The sequence below is a fragment of the Leuresthes tenuis genome, unplaced genomic scaffold, assembly GCF_036924035.1.
Source record: "Leuresthes tenuis unplaced genomic scaffold, fLeuTen1.0.hap1 SCAF_11, whole genome shotgun sequence".
Taxonomy (NCBI): domain Eukaryota; kingdom Metazoa; phylum Chordata; class Actinopteri; order Atheriniformes; family Atherinopsidae; genus Leuresthes; species Leuresthes tenuis.
Window position 1 is genome coordinate 14,805,224 of NW_027325365.1, and position 12,145 is coordinate 14,817,368.

At 42.8% G+C, this 12,145-nt stretch overlaps 2 protein-coding genes across 2 annotated transcripts; both read right to left on the reverse strand.

Moving 5' to 3' along the window:
• Nucleotides 1-372: 372 nt before the first annotated feature.
• eef1g (eukaryotic translation elongation factor 1 gamma) lies at nt 373-8,141 on the reverse strand. Its single transcript, XM_072395630.1, has 10 exons — nt 8,037-8,141; nt 7,047-7,205; nt 6,807-6,870; nt 6,137-6,279; nt 5,861-6,004; nt 5,600-5,729; nt 4,622-4,826; nt 3,738-3,910; nt 1,878-2,002; nt 373-753 (listed from the first exon to the last, which is right to left on the reverse strand). The coding sequence occupies exons 1-10, from the start codon at nt 8,046-8,048 to the stop codon at nt 595-597; spliced, it is 1,314 nt and encodes a 437-aa protein (XP_072251731.1). The 5' UTR covers nt 8,049-8,141; the 3' UTR covers nt 373-594.
• A 157-nt stretch (nt 8,142-8,298) lies between these two features.
• Nucleotides 8,299-12,081, reverse strand: polr2g (RNA polymerase II subunit G). The gene is made up of 8 exons (XM_072395632.1): nt 11,847-12,081; nt 11,544-11,653; nt 11,120-11,279; nt 9,466-9,516; nt 9,290-9,355; nt 8,936-9,007; nt 8,733-8,766; nt 8,299-8,629 (listed from the first exon to the last, which is right to left on the reverse strand). The coding sequence occupies exons 1-8, from the start codon at nt 11,856-11,858 to the stop codon at nt 8,616-8,618; spliced, it is 519 nt and encodes a 172-aa protein (XP_072251733.1). The 5' UTR covers nt 11,859-12,081; the 3' UTR covers nt 8,299-8,615.
• Between the last annotated feature and the right edge of the window lie 64 nt (nt 12,082-12,145).

Genomic DNA, 12,145 nt, shown 5'->3' on the forward strand with positions numbered 1-12,145 from the left:
TCCTTAAATTAGGGGTTCCAAAAGTTTCAATATTTCTTCCATAATAGTTTAAAGGCAGGCAACACCGATCTGAGCAAACCCAGTGTTCAACCCAGTCATTTTCTGTTGGATGTGCTCCATTCCACATGTTCAACTGTCAAGTCTTAGCCTGCCCCCTGCAGGTAGCACAGAACAGTGCACAGAACTTAAACTCTCGCATGGCTATTAAAAAAAAAAAATTCAGTGTCCCATCATCGGATGTCTCCGATTCACCGACAATCCTCATCGCCAAGAGGTTGCACGATTGCCTGGGAATTCAAACTGCATTGTTAATGACATACCAGCTCAAAAAGGCCCAACTTTCAAAATAAAACATTCAGACACACAACATAATTAAATTCCCCTAATTGGCATAGAGGGAAATTCTTTATTTCGCAGGTCAAACTTCAGAAAACCAGTTTGTGGGCCACCGAGACAAAATTCACTTGCCTTCAAAACATCATTCAAAGTAATTTTTGCAGCAAAATAAGCACATGTGGCCGAGAGTCCTTTGTTTTAAGTGTTGCAGAGAGGGAGCACAGAATGCTTTAGCTCGTTAGCCTCGTCGTCGTCCTCTCACTTGAAGACCTTGCCCTGGTTGAAAGGTTTACCGACGTGCTTGAAGTCTCCTTCCCATGCGAAGTACTCCTTTACCATGGTCTTGCACTCCTCGCTGTCCACATCCAGCTTGCGCCAGTCGTACGATTCGTAGTCAATCTGCCAGTCGGGAGACAGCTAAGAAGAGAATCAAAAGAAAAGAAGTCAGACTATAACCCTTAGTCTTTATATAAGTGGAGCGTTTATCACCACCGTCAGATTACTCGTTCCACCTGATCCTGCACGGAGTAGCTTAATCACGTGGCTTGCATTCAAATGCAGGCAATGCAAGCTACGCCAAGCATCTCAAAACACACCGCTGCTAAATGACACAGCAAACCAGCTGCTCCCCTTATTTTCCGTTATCTCTCCCACACCAGCGCCGCTTGGCAGGACTCCAGCTCACTGCCCAAAAAAAGTCTGGAAACAGTCCTCTTTTCAGCGTTACAGGACAGTAACCCCCCCCCCCACCTGGCATTTGGCGTGCTGTTGCATGATCAACTCATGGATCAAGTCAACACACACCATCACAGAGTTTTGGAAGACAGCAGTGCAGACAGCTACCCACATCCTGCTCCATCTTTACACTTGCCATCACTAAAGATGACAAAGCAAACTCGTTTGTTGAGCCGGAGCCTTTGTGGCCACAGCATGAACCAGCCTTTAACTCACTGAATCAGAGGTGACTGGGATGAATGTGGTCTTGACTTTCTCTTCCCCCGTCAGATTAAGACTTGGTGCCATCACAGGACACTGCCTTGCCCAATGACAGGGGAAACCTGCACATCTTCAACAATTATGCTATTCGAAGTTAGAGTAAATACAAAGTGGGCAGATTTATGAGATCAAACGGCCTTCTGACTGCATCCTACAATAAATCCTAAATTAGATTATGGTGCCTTCAGTTCCGTACAATCATTTACTGCATGATCTAAAGTCTGCAAGTTAGAAGCAAAGTAAAATGATTTTTAAAGTGTGTGGTTAAAAGGACAAGGACAGTTTAGTTTATAGTCTGTATCACTTATCAATTCCCGTTTATAATAACTTCTTATCCCATTCTTTTCTACTGCATGACATTCTAACCCTTATCGTATGGGAAGGGCCAACATAAACAAGCCCGACGCCGTTTTTCCCAAAGCCGAACCACACGAGGGACTGTTCCCGTCAGTAAGCCAAAAACAGCAGTCAAGTGATTGCGGCTGGAGACCGTATCAAATCTCAACACTGTGGAAAAAAGTGTATTTACGCCTTGGTATACTTACAGTGAAGGCCAGGTCCTGGCCTCGGAAGATCCAGATGCCAGAGATGCTGCTGTCATTGTTGGTGCCGAACAAGATGACACTGGCAAAGGCGTTCTTTCTCAGCTTGTCCAGGCGCTGGAACATACCTGTGAAGACCAGTGAGGGGCTTCAGATATGGAGGGATGCTTTTTAAAGATCCTGGAAAACCCTTTCAAACTACCATTCCTCTTGTTGCCAAGAACAAAAAGAACCTGTACATTATTTCATTTTCACAGAGCACGTGTGGGGTAATGTGGCCACAGCATGAACCAGCCTTTAACTCACTGAATCAGAGGTGACTGGGATGAATGTGGTCTTTGACTTTCTCTCCCCCCGTCAGATTAAGACTTGGTGCCATCACAGGACACTGCCTTGCCCAAAGACAGGGGAAAATTCTACTGTTCTTTGAATCGAGTGCAGATCTGTATCATTGATAAACACTCCTCACTTGAACCCAGTGCACATTTCTATGTATTTCAGACTGTAGATTAGATTTGTACAAAAAGCTGCCATAATTATGTGGAGTTTTTTTCTCATGGCCAGCAGGGGGCAGTAACAAGCTGCAAAACTAATTCAAACTGTCTAGAAATCTGAGACAATAACCTTACTTTAGTGGACTTGTTAATGCTCAGTCGTATAGTATTTGTTAGAGCTGTAAAGTCCTAGTCAACTGGTCGACTTATTAGTCTACATGTTCTTTTTTGCCATGTTAAATTCATACAGTCCATGGTTAATTTCATCAGGAGCAAAGAACCAAGTGCTAATTGCTAATGGGGGTGTTTTCAGAGCACCCGTTTCACAGGTAACAGCCCGTCTTCAGAGAACACCCCCCTTGTTTACCCCTTTTTTTGGATTAGCCCAACCCACTAGAGATGGATAGATTGAACGTCCATGTTATTCAACATCTGGTGCGTTGCTGAATATTTATTTTCATTTCGAGCGTTTCATTTACAGCGACGACTCCTCTCCCATTCATGTCAAACATGTCCACGTCTCGACCGGGGATGTTTGATAAAGATAATTTTCCCTGAATTGCCTTTTCTGTTTAACTGCCTTCTTGTGCTGATATCAATGTATTTTCGGTAATCAAGGGCTATTATATTGCACCAGTCTAGTTTTTTTCATTTTGATTCTCATAGAGTTCTCCCCCTCTCCCCAATTAGTCCATTTTTAGTTGAAATTTCAGTCGACCGAGAATTTATTTGGTTGATTACAGCCTGAGGATTTGTCCTCCAATATACTGCCTCATGTCGTGTAAAAATGTATCACGAGGCAGGTTATTTTCTAAAGGTGCGGCTACCCAAGCTGCTCGAGCAGGTCCACCCTTTGGCCCTCAGCCCGCTTCTGAACGAGTAAGACGGGCGACGTCCAGAGTCTCCAGGCTCCGGAACAGCAAGCCACAAACCATACTGCCATTATTGTGTTCCTGTGTACCTTCTATTTAAAGTCTTTTTTTTTCTTTTCTTCCCCCAATCTCTGCCAAGTAGGTATTTCAAGGCAAGCATTTTTATTTTTTTTTTTAAAGAAATCTGTCCTCGTACACTTTTCTCTTAAAAAGAACTAGACTTCTTATTTTTGTAAATCTTCACTTAACTGTGCCACACATAAGAACTGATCTACAAACTCTTCTGCTCAACGTAGCAGGAAGCTAGTAATTGTAAGCTGGCAACTTCAGTTATTCTTGAGCTGAAAACATACTAACAACCTGGAAGTGCAGGACCAAGGCCAACGTTACTGGATTCTTCCTACCTCTGAGCAACAATAAAATATATATACACAAAAAGTTCTTCAACACACAACACAATGCTTAAAGTCAAACCCTTCAGATCAAGATGTTCTCACCTGTGATAAGATTGCAGCTCTTGAAGGTCTGTGTGAGCTCATCTGGGTATTTGTACTGACTGTACCAGATAGAGTAGCCCTCGCGGTCGAAGTGCTCCCAGAAATGGGGAAGGGCGACTGTCAGGGTGTCCTCGTTGGAATACTTCCTCTTGAACTCGTCCATGACGAATGCGCTTCAGATAGATACATTGAGCATTAGTAGGAAGATCGGGTCAAACGAATGTAAGGACAGCGGCGGAATAGCCGTCACAACCACAACATTTTGGACAACTTTACGAGCGTCTTAAACCCAGATTTGAACGGTGTCAACAGCTCTATTTGAAGTATTCGGATGTAATTAAACTACTCCGTGTGTTCTCTAAGAATATTTGAGCAACCAAAAGGCTTTGGCGCCCTTGAATTTCAAATCCATTTGTGGCCATGGCATGAACCAGCCTTAAACTCACTGAATCAGAGATGACTGGGATGAAAATGGTCATACGTTTCTCTCCCCCCGTCAGATTAAGACTTGGTGCCATCACAGGACACTGCCTTGCCCAAAGACAGGGGACCTTTTATTTCCCTTGGGTTTAAGCCAGTTTCCTAATTGATGTCCTGTGTCGTTCCCAACTGGCAATCTGCACTACACACACCCAATTTTAAGATTTGATGGCAAAAGAAAAAAAAAAAGAAAAAAGAAAGGCTTCAAGTGTACCACAGAAAGAACACGATAAGCCCTCCTTTCAAGTAGATGTTAAGAATCTCAAAGAAAAGAAGAAAACTACTGGTAATTAGCTATGATCAAAAGTTTCAGACTATTAGCACTTTGCGTTACAGTTTCAATGCCATCTAGATATGAAGAAAGTGCTTTAAAAAACAAAAACCAAGGCATAATAAATGTTTACCTCTTTGGCAGGTGTGCAAAGGGGTCCTTGGCTTTGGGTTCTGCAGCCAGAGCAGCATCGCAGTCATCCATTTCCTCTTCTGGAGCAGGCTTCTTCTCCTCCTTTTTCTTTTCCTTCTTCTCCTGGGGCTTGCTTGCCTCTTTCCCTCCCTTCTCTTTCTTGGCAGGGGCCTCCTTCTTGGGCTGCATCTCAGAAAACCTCTTGGCTGGAGAAACAGAACGAAACATGTTTTCATTGTTCCAAACCCGACGGTCCACGAGTGGCTTAACCTTATCTGGGGTTCCACAAAGCACTTTCCAACATGCCTCTTATTTACCCACCCACACAAACAGTAAAAACAGCTCTCATTTTAGATTCACCCCCCCCCCCCCCCCCCCCAAAAAAAAGAATTAGCATATCAGGGGCAATGCGGGGATCCAGTGTCTTTCTGTCCAGAGGACAGTTCGACACACGTGGCCCGACCAGGGATCAGGCTGCAGCTGCTCCGGTCAGAGGATGGTCACTCTATACGCTAAGCTGCAGCTGCCCACTGAGGAGAACATTTATCTTTGGGGAAAAAAAAATCCTCTGGCTTGGATTTCAGAGATAAATTGCAAAATATTCAACTTCTAAAACCAACGTCACAGAAATTACTTCAGCGTTTTCAAATGAATGCAACGTTGTTTCAGTCCAGCCCCTGCGGCTCGATACGCTGAACAGAATCACACGATTCAAAAGGAGACACTTAAACCAAGGCAAACTCTTAAAATAAACTAAAGCAGCTTCAGCAATTTGTGGGGGTTACAGAAGTCAGCGTGGGTAAAAAAAACTGTCAGAACTTTAATAAAGCCACTTCATCATATCGTTTTAAACACTAAGGCTGCTGCACAGTTCTGTTCTGAAAAAACAAGCAGATGTCAACGCCGATTCTTTCGAAGAACGCTCTTACAATCAGGCTTTAGGCGTGTGCCCGCTCTGCTCTCCGTGCTGGTGACTCACCATCGAACTGGGCCATCTTTTCACAAAGCCTGACCTCTCCCAGAACAGCCTTGAACTGAGGCTGGTTGACACAGGTGACGAACCAGCGGGTCACATTGGTATAAGGCTGACGGAAGGAAGGCTCCAGGACCTGCAGAGGACAAAGAGACATGAGAGCCTTCTGGAGGGCATCCTAACTCGAATATCGCGGCTGTAAGCAATGTCATAAGCCTCTCAGTGTACGGCCGCGTGGGGGAACCGTCTGCTGTGCGAATATCGAACCTGTTTGTAGAGCCAGAGCATGGAGCAGACCACAGAAATGTCAGCGAGGCTGATCCTCTCTCCAACAAGGAAGGTGCGGGTGTTCAGGTGTTGGTTCAGCACTGTGAGGACCTTCTTCACATCCTCCTTGGCCTGCTCTGTAGCCTGAAATGACCCCAAACAGAAAACCCAGCGCTCAATTCACCTCAAGACCTTAAAAATCGAGTGAATCGTGCCCATCGGGCACATTCCCTCACAGCGGCCGCGTATTTACTTCAGTCTCTACTCCATGCATACCTGCTTGTTGAAGTGCATGATTCCCAGAGTGGGGAAGACCCACGCACTAGCCGGAGGGATGATCTCGGAGTCAGCGAAGCTCACCCACTGCAGCACCTGGGCTGCCGCCTGAGGAGTGGCACCGCGCAGGGCATCATTGCTCACTGTGGACAGGAGGCAGTCATTTCCTTCAAGATCAGCAATAAAATCATTAAAACCAGCAAGTTCAGCAGTAATGTCACTCATCACAACTCCACACTTTGTGGAGATACGGAACGGACCGTTGATTTCAGGATTAATGTTAACATGTTGGGCTAAACGGCAGTTAGCGCCGTCGCCTCACAGCAGGAGGGTTCCTGGTCCAAATCCCGGCCAGTGCCTTTGTCTGGAGTCTGCATGTTATCCCCACGTTTACGTGGGTTCCTGCCGGGGAACTCCGGCTTTTATTCTGCGTCTCTAAATAGACTCCTCGGAGTGAGTGCGAGCATGTGTGGTTGTTTGTCTCATTTGTAACCGTTTGCCCCTGCCACGGACTGGCGACCTGTCCAGGGTGTACCCCGCCTTTCACCCAATCACAGCTGAGATAGCTAAACATTCAAACTTGCTTCTTTCAGTAAATACAGAACCCTTTGGATGAACACCAAAGCAACGTACAAGATGGTAATCAGTCATTTGGAAGTATGAGACTTACAATAGTGAGCAATGGCATTACTCTCAAACAGACAGAAGCCGTCATCTCCCTGGTAGGCCGGTACCTACAAACAATGACACAATTGAGGCTCATTTAAAATATTTAATGATTTTAAGCTGAAAAACAAGTACCGTCAAGAGAGACATTTCCATTTTGAAAAGCGCCTCTTCTCCATTCAAACACAATCAACTATTGACTACATTTAAGATACAATAGCATGGCGTTGAGTTGATCACTCACCTTGCCCAGAGGGAAGTTATTGAGGAAGGCAGGAGTGCGGTTCGTCTGCCCGAAGGTGAAGGCAGGGGGGTTGTTGGCGACTTTGAGGCGGGCACCACTGTACTGGGCTGCAATCTGGGCCTTGAAGGCCCGCCAGTTCTCTGGGTATGAGTACAGAGTCTAGAAGCAGGGAATACAAAAACAGCAGTTCACAATCAAAAGCATTTGGCCAATACATTTTAAAAAAGCAAAAAGAAAGTTAAAATGGCTTGGCTTAAAGAGAGGGTTATAAAGAAAGAATAATAGTTTAATACATTTAATCTGGGTGGTTGCCATCAAGCATGATGACACGTCTCAATAAAATATACAACAGCAGAAGCTCAGCACTGTGCAGCTTAGCATCGGTGCTCTTGACTAATGAATGAAGCCAAACCAAACGAGATGCTCGACCATTTAAAGATGACTGTACAGAGATGGGACGCAGTGTCGTTTGGAAAACGTCAGCGACACTAAACAGCAGGCTGAAACAGGCTTATCTACAATTAACATCAAACGAATAAAGTTCACGTGGCTTTTAACTTGCTCTAAAGGCTAACTAGCTATCATGACTGTCAAAACCGGATACTTAAAAGGTCTATTAAGCTCTGACGGTTGCCAGAGTTTAGCTTACGTAAACTAGATTTCAGCGCTAAAATTTTAGGAGAAAAGCCATGAAAGCGTTAAGCACGAGCAGAGAGATCTCCGACAGTGAAGGTAACGTGGCACAACCCTGGGCTTGCTATTTCAATGCATTGTAAGGTTAGCAATGCTAACCTCAGACAGAACCCTCTCATTTTTAAAGATACAGCTGTAAATAAACCCCAGAACAGCCGCCAGACATTAAGATAACGTCGTTTGGTTACGAAAAGACTCTTTAAGAGTGCAGATGGCTCTGATTTAAGGCGGATTGCGGCAGCGAAGTTGAGGAAATTGAGAAAGCCCCATGACTACACATCTCTCCATCTTACTCACCCCTGCCGCCATCTTCAGGACGAGAGAAAGAAAGAACGACGGCGTGCTTCACTGACGTATTTACGGCCACATGACGTGCGCGCCCTCGAAATGTCCACGTTCACATTTTGCGTGACGGCGACCCGCTCGAAATATCCTAAACAAAAAAAAAAAAAAAAAAGAAAGTATCGCATTTCGGAACGTGAGTCGAAACAGCTGCGGAGCACTGATGCTCTGTTGAGATAACAACGTGCAGTGACGCTCAGACAATAATACAAGGAAGTAAGAACGAATAAAAAGCTTTATTGGCAGCCACATACAAAACAAAAGAAGTTACAAGTTATTTCTGCCACATATTACTTTATATGCCCTAACCCTGTCCTCTAAACCTAACCAGCAATACTGTATGACCCAACTGCAGACATTTGTTTAGACTATTACAACAAATCAAGAAAAAAAATTACACTAGGCTGTGCATTACAATGAAGAAATACTGACCATGGTGCTCCACGAGCTGTCAGCATACCATGTAAGTGTAAAAAAAATATATCAATATAAGATGCAAAAGATGCTCCTGCTGACGTGCTTTACCGACACCGATCAGCTCACAAGACCTGAAAATGAAATAAAGAAGATAAGTCCAACAACCAACCACACATTAGAAAGCAGACCTTTCACTTGTGGGGCAATGGATTGCAGTCTAATTCTAATACTTACCCAGATAATCGTCCATCAGAGATCCAATGGCAAACTGAAAACCAAAAGGGACAATTTATTTTGAAACTTTCTGGAATAGTACACTTAGTAAGTATAGAATAAATAGAATAGAAGAGAAGATAGAGAATAAGAGACAACCTCTTGGTTTTTACACATAGCAAAGTGATCTGCATCCTTACGGAGGGGGAGAAATAACAACTTACGATGTCATTCTTGTCCACTCTTGTTCCTACGATCTTCAGCCGGATCTCGTCATCTTGCTGGATTACAATGTCCTTTCAAAGAAAAGTGGGAAAACATCCTAAAATGCCAAACTTATCAACAGTAAAACAACAAGAGCAGAGCAGACAGCGCCCAAACTAAGTGCAGACATGCTTTAGTCCTCCTCTTCCCCCCAAAGAAATTACCTTTACTAATACAAATTTAATCATTTAATCTTAAGTATCCAGTCCCTGGATACTTAAGAAGAAACAAAGGTTTTTCAGGGCACGGTTTGGTAGATTAATCATTTAACTAGTGGCAGTACGTCACAAATATGAAACAATGAAAATTCATACCTCATCAACCGTCTTATAGCAAGGCGGATTAGAATTGGGGTCAAACTCCATTTCCGAGGGGATAGACTGCGAAAAGACATTCTGGTTAGTTACAGTAGACTTAATAAAAAATAGAAACTCAAGTGTTTGTCAGAAGCAACAAACTAAGTCCAGCTAGAGATGTTAAACTGGCTCACATGGCGAGAGATGAAGCAGGACATGGGACCTATTTCTGTGAACAATCCAACCTGCAAGCAACAGAAAAATTCAATTAGACGAAGCAGGAGTTATTACTTTATATATATACACGACAGAAACCACTGCAGAGGAAAACGTGTCACTGGAAGCATGTTGACTGTCACACACTTCAAATATGTCACATTTTAGTGGATGTATAACTTTAAAAAAAGTTAATCCTTTTTTTTTTTATTTCAGGTCACCGTGAGAGATTTAGATCATAGATACTGGCACCTTTGATTGTCAACTTTTTTTTATTATTACCCTAAAGGATAAATGTGCCACCAGAAATGCTTTGGTGTTGGGATTTGCAACCGCTTTCTTTGCCTTTACGTAAAACGATCAGATGCTGACTGTGGCAGCAGAAGGTCATGCAAACTGTGAAAAACGACTGAGAAAAGGTGACGCATGTAAGACAATCCTGTTAATTTCATTCAGGTGAAAGGATACAATCTTAACAAAAACATCACACAACGATCATGGGCTGCTGAAATAACTTTCATCAGCTGATTTTGTAAGAATTCTGGCACGCCTCCATATTCCGACAACCAGCACAGCAAACATCAATTTAAGCAGTTTTTAAGGGCAGAGTCAGAGATGACAGTACGGTCACAAAGAGAATCAGTGGCTCTGAATCATTTTTGGGGGAAAATGCTGACACAACAAGCATCACTCAGCTGGGAGCCTGCATGCGCATTTCAAAGATGAGTCAGCTGGCACATGCACCGCATGCACTGCTCAGATCCTGCTTTTTAAACACAATACAAGGTTGTTTGGATGCCAAACCAAAACATTTTACTCCAGGAGGTGTATTTATAAAAGAAAATTATTGCTTCTAGTTTTTTTTTTTCTTCTGTGACACATTCATCTTGTCAAGGGTTTTTGACAAGATGACCTTCAATATCTCCGATAGATCTTGTTTGTTTTAAAGTGACTCGTCTTTTTGGCGAGTAATGCACTGTGAAACCTTGCTGAGGCCTTTTTCCGGGCAATTCAGCATGTTAAATCACGGGTGGGCAGGTCACTGAGAGAAGCAACTCTGATTATACGTCCAGCGAAGTGAATGAACTCTGTAGTACAGTAATGCAAACTCAGCCGTGTTACTTTTCTATGCATAAGGCTTAAATGTTTAATAAAGGTATACATGTACAGTTAGTTTAGATTGAAACGCGGGTCTTTAAGTCTAAACACATTAAAACCGGCCAATGACTGAGTTAAAACAATGCTGGATGATAAAAGCTGAGGTAATAATGACATGAATTTATGCAAACTTTAGTTTTTTTTACGTTTTTTTTTAGCTTCTTGAATAATCTATAGTCTCCTGCTCAGCTCAGCAAAGTCGTGTCATACATTGTACATCAGATTCAGCAGCTGGAAGTTATCTTTGCAGGGATTCTGCCTTCAGTGCTTGTTCTTAATGCATATTTGGTGTTTAGCCCTGAGAGATAAGCCCTAAACCTTCGCCACTTGCCATCGCTTCTGGCTGACTCATGCACCAGTGAAGAGAAAAGGAGCCTCTGTGTGGCATCCTTAGTAAAAAAAAAAAAAGAAATACATGAAAATGTTCCAGTTTGAAAAAAAAAAAAGAGGCTGGTGAACTTGCAGTGTACTGACCTTGTTAACCTGAGTGACCACAGCATCCACCACTTCTCCTTTAAAGGGGCGGAACACAATGGCCTTGTACTTGACTGGATAGAGGACAAAACCTCTGCCTGGCTGAATCACACCTGCCCCGATGTTGTCAATAGTGGTGACTGCAATGACAAAGCCATATCTGCAAAACAGAAAAAAATATCCATATATAATTGATACAATTGACTAGAATAAGCTTTTCCATGCAGAAATGAATATAAATGCAAATTTAGTACATTGTCATGCAACTCTATACAGACACAACATTAAATTGTCAACACACTTTAAACCGTATTGTTTTCCATCAGCCACTATTCTAATTACAGCCCCTTCTAGCAATGGACCGTCTTGCAACAAAAATATTAAGCTTATGTTATCAAAAGAACTGAGACGTGGAGTCACTCACTTGCCAGTACAGGTACCCTCCACCTCTGTGAAGAGCTTCTGTTTCACGGTGTTGAGCAAATTGGGACCAAAATACCTCGGATGTAGTAAGATTTCATGTTCCAAAGAAATCTGTAAACAGAGTTTATTAGCAAGTATTTCTCTTTTTAATTGAGCTCTACAACATTGAACTTTATGTTACAGGGAGGATTTGTAAATGTTCTGCTAAGCTATCGCCATCACCACGTTGGGTAAACATTGCAAAACAAAACACGCTAACACAAATATTAACCAGCTCATAGCAGGGAATAATATACATACTTACGTGATAAAACATGTCTCTCTCAACCTTCAATCCCTCCTTAATTCCTGTTTATTATTCTATCTAAACAGTTTACTTGATTGAATGGAAGTCATGAAAGCATTCGCTTGTAGCACAGTCTTTTTCCGGGTCAAAGAGCGACAGCTTAACTTTTGTTCCGCTTTAATTCTCCTTCATGGAATGGACACAATTTGAAAACCCTATTCCTTTGCTAATTTCATCATAAAACCTTTACTAAGTGGAATTCTACAGTCTAATATCTATCAGTGTGGCTTTTTGGCAGTTATTAACCTAATTCAAAA